General features: G+C 32.8%; 1 protein-coding gene across 1 annotated transcript; it reads left to right on the top strand.

Moving 5' to 3' along the window:
- The first annotated feature begins 2,371 nt into the window (after window positions 1-2,371).
- On the top strand, window positions 2,372-6,066 carry LOC133806002 (glycine--tRNA ligase, mitochondrial 1-like). Its single transcript, XM_062244139.1, has 4 exons — window positions 2,372-2,652; window positions 2,756-2,873; window positions 4,614-4,721; window positions 5,835-6,066. The coding sequence occupies exons 1-4, from the start codon at window positions 2,372-2,374 to the stop codon at window positions 5,841-5,843; spliced, it is 516 nt and encodes a 171-aa protein (XP_062100123.1). The 3' UTR covers window positions 5,844-6,066.
- Window positions 6,067-12,291: the final 6,225 nt, after the last annotated feature.

Raw genomic sequence — 12,291 nt, 5'->3', positions numbered from 1 at the left:
AATGGACTTTTCTAAATTGACTGAAATTGGTGTTCATTTAACATAGATTTTGGTGTTCATTTCTTACTTTTATTCTATTTTGAAGATTAATCGAGATACATGGGCTAATGAAGCTGTCTCTCAAATGATCAGTACAAACTATGTCTTTTGGGAGGTAAGTATTCCATTTTTGGGGGGTTTCACACTAAAATATAATAATATTCAAGGCGGTTTGGCAAAATAACATTTTTTTAATGTCACTTTGCAAAATGACCTTCTATTAGTAATTTTCATTTTTTATTCTGCTATAAGGATTCCTTATATCTAGTAGCAAATGTCTATTTTCATATTGTTTCAAGGCCTTGTATGTACATCTGTAGATACATGGTCATTATTTGACTAGAATTTTAAGATAATATGCTATACTTATATAAATTTTGGGGCAGGGATCTTTATGTATTTTTCTTAATTGCATTATGACTTCATATTTTCGGTCTACTGTTAACTTTGCCATTTGATATTTTGGCACTTTTGATCTGAAATGTTGTTTAGATGATTACAATTTAAAACTTGCCTCATCATATGTATATATATTTTCATTGTTTTTTTTACTGAGTAACGTTATCATATCTGCGATCTCTTTCCTTTAATAACTTTCTTTTATTGGGTCTTTTGTAAAAAAAAAAACTTTTATTAATTATATACGTTTTTTTCCACGGTTCTTTAGTTTGTTTCTAGATTACTTTGTGCCTGATGATGAAAACTTTTATTTTTGTATTGATATGTGCATTGATTTCATTTTGAGCCTCCATCTTTTCTGCTCTCACCATCTTTGGTACTCACCATGATCCATTATTTTATTTTATTTATTTATTTATTACTATTTTCTCATGTTGGCTGTGGTGATGATGACCTGTGTTTGCTGTTGGTGGTGGTGAATGCCAAAGGTGATGGTTGAAGTGGTGGTGTTTAAACCTTGAAGATGTGATTGGTTCTTAATGAATTTTCAATGTTCATGAAATTTCTAGCATTAATCTCTGAGGGCATTTATATATTAAAATGGTCTCTTTTTACAGCTACAAAATATATATTTTATTGCCTTATGTAATAATATGAAGATATCGTCATTTTTTTTTTGTTAGTTTTCACTTTCTTTGCATGCTTATTTGCCCTGTGATGGAAAATCTAATTTTCAGAAGCAGTTTCATGGTTTTGCATTATAAGCCTTGTCTCTCTCTCTCTCTCTCTCTCTCTCTCTCTCTCTATACATACATACATACATACATACATACATATATATTGCTCTATCTCTCTCTCTCTCTACTTTTTCACCAGAAAAAGTCTATTTTACAGAATCTATTGTGAGTGCTCTTAAGGCTTATAATGAAAATTCTCATGTACACTGTTAATGACCATATTAGCTTATGAGATCTGAGGGCTTTTGAATATCTAAGTTTGTTATTATCTATTTTATAATGCTTTATTTGCTTTATCACCTGTTAATAGATTAGAGGAAGAATTATTTAAAGATTACCTTTATTATTAATCTGTTTTATAATGAATGTTTTTGAACACTACTTGACAATGCCTTTGATGCTTTTGTATCAAGTAACTTGAACCTGTTTGCAGTGCATTCTTGTTTACATTGGATTTGATTTTGTCGATATCTATTTTGGCCCATCTTTGCTTCTTAGATTATGAACTTTTTTTTTTGGCCTGATGATGATAGTTTTACACACGAGTCTTTGGTTTGGTTTTATCTTTCTGCTCCCACCATTATCAACATTCATTATAAGCCTCCAAAGGCCATTTGCTGCATATTTTGTGTCAACGTATCGTTACTCTTATTATTATTGTTGTTCTCTAAAGGATAGAATAAATTATCTGTTGGAAGTGCATTTATGGTGGTTTTGGTGAATGTCAATGGAAGTGGTTGTAGTGGTAATGGTTTAACCTTCTGAATGATGTGATTGAATTTTTAGCAAGTTTTGCTACAAGGTGGCTTCAACATTGTTGTTTTCTTGAGGAACTTGTTGGATTGAGTACCACATTGTTGTTTAACGTCTACTCTCATTGATACTTTTCTGGGAATGGATTTCATTCTTTTCAGTGCTTTTTTTTTATTCAAACCTTTGTTGTAAATATTGTATTTTGTTTCTCTTTGTAAAATTGTATTATATCTTTCTTCTTTTGATGTGTTCTCTGGAATTTGTATCTTAGATTGGACAATTTTAGTCTACAATTTATTTCTAATACTTTACAATACTATTAAAATAGATTTAGTTATGATTTCTTGTTAAAATTCTTTTATTTGTAATTTACTTTTCTAAAATTTTCTTACAGTGGCAAAATCTATTTTTATATGCTAGAGTAAATTGATTTTTTCTTCCCCATGGTTAAAGATGAGAAAACTGGGAATTGCTATCGTGTCGATCACTTGCTCAAGGACTTCTGCAGTGAAAATCTTCAAAAAGACCTTTCCATAACTGCCAAGGAGGCTGCAGAACTGAAGCGCATACTTGCTGTTTTGGATGATCTTTCAGCTGAAGAGCAGGGTGCCAAACTTAAGGAGTATGGCATTACAACTCCAGACACTAAGAATCCACTTTCTGATCCATATCCATTCAATCTTATGTTCCAAACATCAATAGGCCCATCTGGCTTGAGCCCTGGGTGAGTACGTTACATTTTGGTACTAATTATTCTTAGCGATTCTTTTTTATTAAGACTCCTGTTTGGTCAGTAATGATATGTAATTAAATCTCCTCTGCTGTAGGTTCATGCGGCCAGAAACTGCACAGGGCATATTTGTTAACTTCAAAGACTTGTACTATTACAATGGGAACAAGCTTCCTTTTGCTGCTGCTCAAATTGGCCAGGCTTTCAGAAATGAGGTTCTTAATTTTCTTATCTTTGGACTTTAGCACTTATGTTTGAATAGGAAGCTCATATTATTTCTAATTGGTAACGGGTCTTTGTAACTAGTATTTTGGTCCTCTCCTTCCTTATAAGAATAGAAAATAGCCCTGTAATGTAGTTGTTGCATTCCTTAGTGCTATGCTTCTTTTGTGCCCAAAACTGTGTCCTCTCATGAAATATCTATTTGCTGTAAATTAAGATTGTGACCCATTAGCAATTTATAGTATTGTCAACTTTATGTGGTCTTTTGAGATGTTGGACCTTACCTTTTTAGTATGATTGATGAAGGGTATTAGCACATATCTTGGAGCAGCTCCCATTGTTGAATGTTTGGAAAAGCACCAACCTAATGTAGTAATAACTTCTCGTGTTGCAGATGTTGCCTTATTTTTGGTGCCAATGGTATGCATTTTGTTTATTCCCATACAAAATTAATTACTCTTAAGATATTTCCAAGCTTGCCAAGTAAAAAAAAAGGTTTGCTTTATAAAAATATAAAAAGCAGCAATGTTTTTTCCTTTCTTATCCATCTGTGTAAAACTGTTATTGGAAAGGTTGTAATATTGGGTAGTGAGATCATTAAATGGGTAATTTTACCTAAAAGTTTCATCACATCTCTTGATTGTGAGCAACATAACTAGAATTTTGCTTTACTAATTGTGTCATAGTTTGATTAAGACAGGATAATTTCTAAAGGATTCTTCTGTTGTATGAATAAATATATGAACTGGGTTGGAACTGGGACAATTTAGAACTTCTAGCACAGGGCAGAAACTTCATGTTATGATAAATGGCAGTGTAAGTAACATCTCATTCAATGGAAGTCTTAAAGGCAGTGCTAATATAACAATAAAACTTTTTCTATAAGCCCTGCTAATTTAAAATTGTATTTGTCCTCTGTTTTTGCTAGTCTACTTAGTTTTGTTTCCTCAACTGAAATATATGAGTACTGCCCTGTTTTTGTTTCTCAGGCAAGTAAAAAAGCCTTGGATCCAGTTGCTCTAGTTTATAAGTATTGCCTTGTATCAGTATCTAACATATTAACTTCAACATGCCAAAATGAGGTTAGCTGTCTCCATTTTCAGCGTTCAAGTCTAGCGCTAATCCATATTGCATTTTTTTTTCTACTTTTGGGTATAAACTTATATATGGCTCTTTCTTTCATGAAGTTTGGGGTGAATTTTAGTTAGTCATTTTAAAGTCAACACCATACGTTTGCTATTTTAGCGTGTTCAAGTTAATGCATTTTCTTTCCTGATCATTAATTTTTTTATTTGAACAACTGACCCATTGTTTCTCATTTAATATATTTTAATTAATACACTGTCTAGGTTGGTGATTTGAAAGATTCTGTAAGCTTTATTCTAAGAATAAACGAATTGTACTGAAAAGAACCAAATCTTGCACAAAGTCTAGGTTAATTTGAGAAAACCTAGCAAAAACTCCCAGAGTAGAAATTCTAAACTTTAAACAGTAACCAAATTCTTCTATATATCCAGTATTCTCTTATACTATTTATAGACTAACAATAACACTTACTAGCCAACCAATAGAACTTGAGTAAATTTACAAGTCAACACACTAATCCTATATAGCTCTATTCAATATTTGATGCCTAACAAAATGTTTGTAGATCATATAGTTTTAGATGGCTTCTTTGATGTGATTACTGATTATTGGCATTTTAAGTTAATTTATATTGTAAATATATGCAGGTTTCTGCCAGTTTAGTCATGGTGCATTTGATTGAGAAATTAGCTGCTGGTGATACTGGAAGTTTATCTGTATCAATACTTCAGAAGATGAGCACCATGTCTAAAAAGGTTTGCTGCTTCCCTTTTAAGGTTGGTATAGTTAGTTTAGATAAATAGTTCAGGCATGTTGTCCTAAATTAATTGGGAAGTATTGAGCTCTTTGAGGGCTCATTTTAACTAAAATCTTAACTGGAACTTGTTCACTTTCTTTCAGTTTTTCATAAATTTTAGGTAGCATAATATCTCTGTTTTTTTTAATTCCATTTGCAACTTAAAAGTCATCCTGCTTTCTCTGAATTGTTAGCCCAATATTCACAGAGCGGTTATAGGTATTAAATTCATTTTTGTTGTAAATCAAAGCATATTGATTCATGATACCATTATTGAACTTCTGAAAAAGCTTTGGAGCTTATTTGTTTAATGGTCATTAACTACATGAGGTGTTCCTCTTATTTAGTATTTTAATTTATATTAGACTGAGCATAAACTTCTTAGTTGCATGAGTGATCTTTTTGAAAGTTTTTTTAAGTTATGATAGGTTTCTTACATTTTGTGGTGTATCTCTCTGTTTAGAGATAGAGTTCATCTCTTAAATTACCAAAATACATGTTTCTCTCAACACCATTGATCTATTTCTCTTCATTTTATTTGTAAATATGATTTTGTTTTTCATCATTTGGGTTAGCATTTATAACATGAATTTCAAATTGGAAGGTCACTTTTGTTTTAATACTATGAAAATTTCAGGGTCATGTATAGTTTCTTATGTAAATGATTTCTAAACATGAGCTAGCTAGTTTTGGCAGAGAAACCAGTTATGATAGTTATTTATATATATTTATATATAAGAATAAAAGAATATCATTAAATATGGTAGTTTATATGTAGCAGTATAGTATCTACAGTCCCAACTGACTATTTTGAGTCAACAAACTCATCACCATAGAGAAATTCTCTACTGATTCTCTCTTATTTTATTGTTCATCTGAAAATTCCCTAGCTCTTTCTTGATAGCTCTCTTATTTTATTGAACTAAAACAGATAAGTATTTATCTTAGTTTTCCATTTTCTTCTTTTGAAGTTTTCAATGTATCATTTAAGAAAAGACTGTAAGTTTGTTGTTGTAGTGGCAAGAACTTTTGTTCTTAATAATAAAAGGACTTTTTTTTTTACAATGTGCAGGTATATTGAGATGATTTCTTTGGAGCAATTCTTGACAACATTTGTAGTTAAGGCCTTTAGAATGGAAGAATGTATTTCACTAATTTTTGTATACATTTCTTGTTTTGTATTTAGTGATAAAGGAATATGAATTTGGCATAAATTATGTTGTAATATGATTTCTTAAGCCTAGACTAGTAGACTAAATATTGTAAATACATTTGAGTAATTAATAAAAATCTATTTATGTTAACTTATTTGGCTTCCACTTTCATATTTGTTTTCCTAGTTTTGTGTAAGTAAAAAAAGATTATGTTTCTCTAAGCTAATATAACACATGTGTTATACTAAGGTGTAGTATAACACAAAAAATGTGTTATACTAAAGTGTAGTATAACACAAAAAAAGTGTTATATAATCGACTATAAATAACATAATTAAACACTTATCTATATATTAAAATAACACAGAAATTGTGTTATCATTGACAATACAATAACACATCTGTATAACACTGATAAAGTGTTATGTAAAGTATCCTGACCTACGATAACATAGTCGGTCTTAACATATCGGAAAGTGTTATCGTATGTTTTAATAACACATTTTTGGTGTTATTAAAAGCATTTTTTCTTGTAGTGTGTTCTCAACACATGAAATCTGATAATGTTTGGACCTAGGTTTTGTGAAGAACAATGACCTTTGTTTTTGTCACTGTTCTCTTTTCTCTGAGAGAGAATCCTAGATATTTTTCTATCACTGAAAAGTTACGTTCTGTGAAAACTGATATCCAATATTTAATAATATCCAATTTATTAAAATATTTGTTATTTTAAACAAATTCAAAATAACTGATTAGTTATCAGATTTTTGTTTAAATAATAATATTTTAATCATATTAAAATATCTCATTATTTATTTAATATTTAAATAACTAAATTTGTGGAATCAAGAGACTAAGTCCATCTCTTATGCGTGTAGCACAGTGCTTGTGCACTGTGCCACACGTATACCACATGCCTGTGCAGGCATGTGATTTTTCCCAATTTTTATTATTATTTAAATACCAAAAATCCCAAAAATAAATTAATTCAAAATTAATTATATTTTTGTTAAATCAAATAATTAATTAATTCTTAATTAATTAATTACACATAATTAAACAATAATTATGTTTGATACATAGAAAAATATTTTACTTATCACATAAGTCCTTTTTGCCCATTTTTTGTATTTTCCTTTGACAGTGATTGTTTGAGCCATTTCGGGGACCATGGACCTATAACATTAAGCTCCAATAAATTGAAACTCTTTAATTATAATATTTAATTTATTAATTATGATATTACTCCACTATAAATTCATAATTGCACTCTTTATGTTATAGATATACTTTTACAGAAATCTTTTTCTTAAGTCGTCCATTGATATAACCATCTTACAATAGTTCAACCCTCTAATTAATTAGTTCATAAATTAGAATGGGAGAATTAACGTTTAACCTTTCTAATTTACTTCTCATTCCTTAAGTACCATTAATTCACTAGTGAATAATTAATCTATAATCTAATTATAGATTTGAGCTCAAAATCATTCAGTTCCAGAATTAACCCTTAAGGGAACTAATATACGATCCGTTTGGAAAGATTAGATTCTGTATTGTTGATACATGTTCCCAGCCATCCATGATATTAAATTTCCAAAACAAAAGTCATTAGCCTCATTCTTTGAAGAGACCTTAACGAATGAATCAAAAGATTTAATAAACATGAACAGGAGTTCATGAACACTCAGGATTTAGGTTGATCTATAAATGATCATCAATTATGATATGAATTACAAGTCTTTATTGTTAAATGGTTTTTGGATAAAGACTTTAATTCATATCGGTCCATGTCATATATAATCATATTATATAAAGCACATTTACCAAGATGTCTTACCACATCAATAATCCAAATCTAGATTATTTGTATCATTATGATACTCAGTAAACCGTACTTACAACACTAATTAAAGAATTCCATAACTTTAATTTGTCGTTGTTGACTATTTTTATTCATTCATGTGATCTTAATTCTCTCGTACTAATACAAGATCACATCCTCAATAATGAATATGGAATTTTTATGATATTTACAAAATTATTCAAACAATAATTTAACAATCTAAATATGACAATAATAATAAACCATTGTATTTATTTATTCACAGAAAAAACAAATGTCTTTACATGCTTTTAGGACACACTCCTAACATACATACCCAGCCTGCTTGGCCACCACGGTCGAGATACTTTTGAGGAACATGGAATATTTTTGTGTGACCGCATTTTGTTAATACCTTTGGGGATCCCTTGTAGATATTCAAACATTTTTAAATGAAAATTTTAACTTCATTGACCAAATTTTTTATACCTAAACAATTGTTTAACCTTAATTACACTTTTGAGTCCAAATGACTCGCTTAACGAGTTAAGCACTATTTTTAACACACGGTGTAACAGTCTTGGATTAGTAGTGCGTTACAACAAGCTTCTCTTAATTTGGTGAAAAACCACTCCCATGACTTTTCATTCTCAGAATCTTCTATGCAAAAAGCAAGTGGGAAGATTTTACCTCCTGCATCCTGTGCATTAGTTAAGAGCAACGTTTCGCCATATGCAACCTTCAAGAAAGTGCAATCAACAACTATTATAGGTTTACATTTTTCCCAACCTCTGAAAGATGAATTCAATGCCACGAATACAAACAAAAAACTGTCATCTTCTCCTTTTTCAATGTCCACTATTGATCCAGGGTTGGTTTTTTGAAGCATGTACAAGTAACTTGGTATGAGGTTGTAAGATTCTTTTGCTTTTCCTCGTAATTCATTGAGTGCATGCTTCTTACTTCTCTATCATTTCATATAATTCATTTTTATACCGTACCTATCATTCAAGTCACCTCTTATGTCTATTGGAGTGCATGTTGTTCTTAGGTTGAGGAACTTTGGCTTGATGTAGTTGCCTATTAATTTTGATGTTGCTTGTCGTTGATCGCGAATCTAATTTCTAATGAGCATGTGTGTATTTTGTAATATTTTCTGATGATGAATGCATGTGTTGTTCTGATCCTTGATGCTCTTATAGACCACTTGCAATTTTTTTCCAAACAAATAATGTTGTATTCTCTAGTGCATGATTTCAGCACCTTATTTTGGAAGTGATTTGTTATTGCGAAGTAGCTGAGCACGCTTTTTATTGTTACTTTTTCTTTGTAGATCTGGGTAATTTCAATTTTGGGATGGCGGGGGTTTGTGATGATAAGTTAATCTATAGTGTCAAGTGGGTGGCCCTTATTCTTGTTGTTCTGCAGTGACTAACTTTGCATAGTTAATGAAGTAAAATGTTTCATTGTCTTCTTCTGTGATTTCATATTCTTATTGCTCTATGGTTGATTCTACTGTTCATGGACCATTCTCTATCATGGTGACTTCTTCTGTTATTGTTTGATCTCTATATGTGTAGAAAGGAATTGGAATTGATGTTGTTTCCATGTTGTTGACTGTGTTCACACATACTGGATATCTTGTAAAGTTTGTCACCTTCATTTTCAGCTGCATGTAGAAAAGGAGAATTGCATCAAACACTATTTTCAGGGGTGGGTAGCCTTCCTTCACTTGATACTGTAGTTGTAAGTGTGTTGTTGCAGGGTTGCAACGTAATTGCAGCAACAATGTGTGTACAAGTTCTTCATATTTGTTATCTTTCGGTATCAATTCCCCACTAGCTTCAAAATAAACGTAATTCTTGTTGTCATCCAATTTTTCATTGCTCTGAATAAGGATTGGTAGTGATTCAATTCCTTGAAATGTAAACAAAATAGATTTATTATTTCCAAGAACTCCCAAACAACTTCACAACAATGCGGGAGCAATGAGTAATAAATAAAGATTATATTCCTCACTCACTGTTTTCGTAATAATATCCAATTTTTCAATTTAGTGAATATCCTTCCTGATTTGATTAGATAATGAGAGGAAAAACTAAAATAATTCTAACTATATTATATTGCAACATAATTTGATGAATAATGTAGAGAATGTATACGAAAAAAAGGCAGATTGTAATATTTTATTGAGATTAATTATTAGGGCAACTATTTTCCAACACTTTCTTCATTGATTTGAATATTTCTACAAAATTTAAGCATCGACTATAAGTGTAACACCCTGCTACCCTAGAGCCGTTACCGTGTGATTTTAAAATGTGCCAATAGCTCGCTAATCGAGGTTTTAGACTGAAAAGTGTGATTAAATTATAATAAAACTCATTTAATAAAAATTAAGCGTAAAAGGTTTGGATATCCATTAAAGTTATAAAAGTGATACACTAGGATCCCAAATACTATTTCAAAATGTATTTATAATTCAAAAGTTAAGGTAGTTGACCTAAGAGACAAAATCAAGTGTCTATAATAGGTCCGTCAAAACAACCTCGGTCGTGGCGGCTGGGTAGGCCGAACATGTATGCGCCGCTCCATCCCCTCCAACTCATGCTTGGTCGGCCTTTCCTTTGCCATTACCTGCACCATAGAGCACCCGTGAGCCAAGGCCCAGCAAGAAAACTCAACATATAGCATATGAAGACTCAATCCAGTAATACACAACTTAAACAGATAACAAATTATTCACATAACGGCCTATGCCGACCTAGGTAATTTACCAGGCATTGGGTTCACGGTCTTCAATGAACGGGTGAGTACAACACCCTAGATGGCCATGCCATGGCAACCTGCATTCAGTATGCTTGTTGCAGTTTGGCCTGCATTCAACATGCTTATCGTCGATCCCGGCCTTCGCCGATTCCAGCCTAGGCCGATCTCGGCCCTTGCCGATCCCGACCTTCACTGATAAATCAGAACCATGCAAACATAGCATAAAACTACAAATATTCAAACATAACTTTCAACACAAATAATCGGGCCATGCCCTGCTCTACAAGCACAAACAGTTTTCTTACCTATGTCCCGAGTTGACTGACTAGTGTAATCCCCTAAACCTGAGCCTTGGCGGTAAAACCTAGTGACAACACAATATTAATAACATCCATCATGCCATAAACCAATTAAGAACTTTAGAATAGTATTCTAGCCTCTAGGACCTCGAATCCTACTAAATTGGGTAGTAGGATCTTTCCCAAGCCCTTAAATTTGGGTTCCCAAGCTTAAAACCCTATTCTGGCCCTTATTCCCTATTTGAGCCGCGGCTTATCTCCTTAGGGCTGTGACACGCAACAAGTCAGAGAGCCTTGGGGCTCTTTTTAGGGGAATACGGGCCTCGGTGCGCCCTATTTGAGCCGTGGTGCCTGGACGATTTCAGAGGCTCCTAAGCCTTCTGGTTCAAACGGGCCGCGGCGCCTAAAGAACAGGGCCGCGGCTTGAGGCCAAAACCCATAATTCCTGCATGTTTTCACTACGTTTCCTCACCCAAATTTACCAATTCACACCCAATTCAACCCCTACACCCAGAATTAAATTTAGAATTCGTGTCTCGACAACCTAGTTAGTATAAACACTTCAAAAACCACCCCATAATCTCATCAAAACATTAAAATCAGACCAAAGCCTAAACATTAAGAAAAACCTTTAAACCACTGCTGAAACTACCCAAAATTCAGAGTAGAGCCTTACCTAAATGAAGAATCACACCCCTTAGGCAGCCTCAGACCTCTTCCCAACTTGATATCCCAAAGTTCCAACCTCAAATCCTTGATCCCTCAGCCAACTTCCCAAGAGTTCCACCAACACTTCAAGCCTGAGAGAGAGAGAGAGAGAGAGAGGAAGGTTGAGAGAGTGTTTTCTGATTAGTTCTAAAGACTTACTCAAGTCTATCCTCTAAAAATGACCAAAATTCCCCTAAGTAAATCCTTAGTTAATGCCTCCAAGGGCAATCCCATCATTTGCTTCATCCTGCTAATTCCTCGAGTATTCCTATAGATCCCTAATTAACCCCGACATATTTAAATAACTGCTAAATTGCTACCCGTTACCCAGTAACCCCGAGCACGCGCTACATTCCCCAAAATACCCATAGGCTCACCCTGAGCCGGGTATCCGACCCCGTTGTGACTATTTCACTACTCTGCTCCCTAGGACCGTCTTGGATCACACATCTCAATTATATCTCCACAATACTGTGGTCTCTAACACAACACACACATAATCACATTTATGCCCTCAACATGCCAAAATTACAAATATGCCCCTATTAACGAAAATGGGCCCACATGCATATTTAATTAACCTAAACATGCATTTCTAGTCATGTAATCATTTAATCCACGTAATAACATAATTAAATCAATAATTGCCCTCCCGACATGCTAATGAAGGCACTAAGCCTTATTAGCAGATTTGGGACGTTACAATAAGTTTATTCTGACAGATTTGATGATTGAATTTTGGCCAAATTGTAATTTGGGTTTTCAGTTGCTTAC

The sequence above is a fragment of the Humulus lupulus genome, chromosome X, assembly GCF_963169125.1.
Source record: "Humulus lupulus chromosome X, drHumLupu1.1, whole genome shotgun sequence".
Classification (NCBI taxonomy): domain Eukaryota; kingdom Viridiplantae; phylum Streptophyta; class Magnoliopsida; order Rosales; family Cannabaceae; genus Humulus; species Humulus lupulus.
The sequence above is the reverse complement of the archived record's forward strand: the minus strand, read 5'-3'. Positions and strand labels throughout refer to the sequence as shown.

Excerpts from the sequence above, each read along its gene's own strand:
- LOC133806002 (XM_062244139.1), top strand. The coding sequence starts at position 2,372 with ATGGTTAAAGATGAGAAAACTGGGAATTGCTATCGTGTCGATCACTTG. Across the intron at positions 2,653-2,755 it reads CCATCTGGCTTGAGCCCTGG|GTTCATGCGGCCAGAAACTG; the intron begins GTGAGTACGTTA and ends CCTCTGCTGTAG. Across the intron at positions 2,874-4,613 it reads GCCAGGCTTTCAGAAATGAG|GTTTCTGCCAGTTTAGTCAT; the intron begins GTTCTTAATTTT and ends AAATATATGCAG.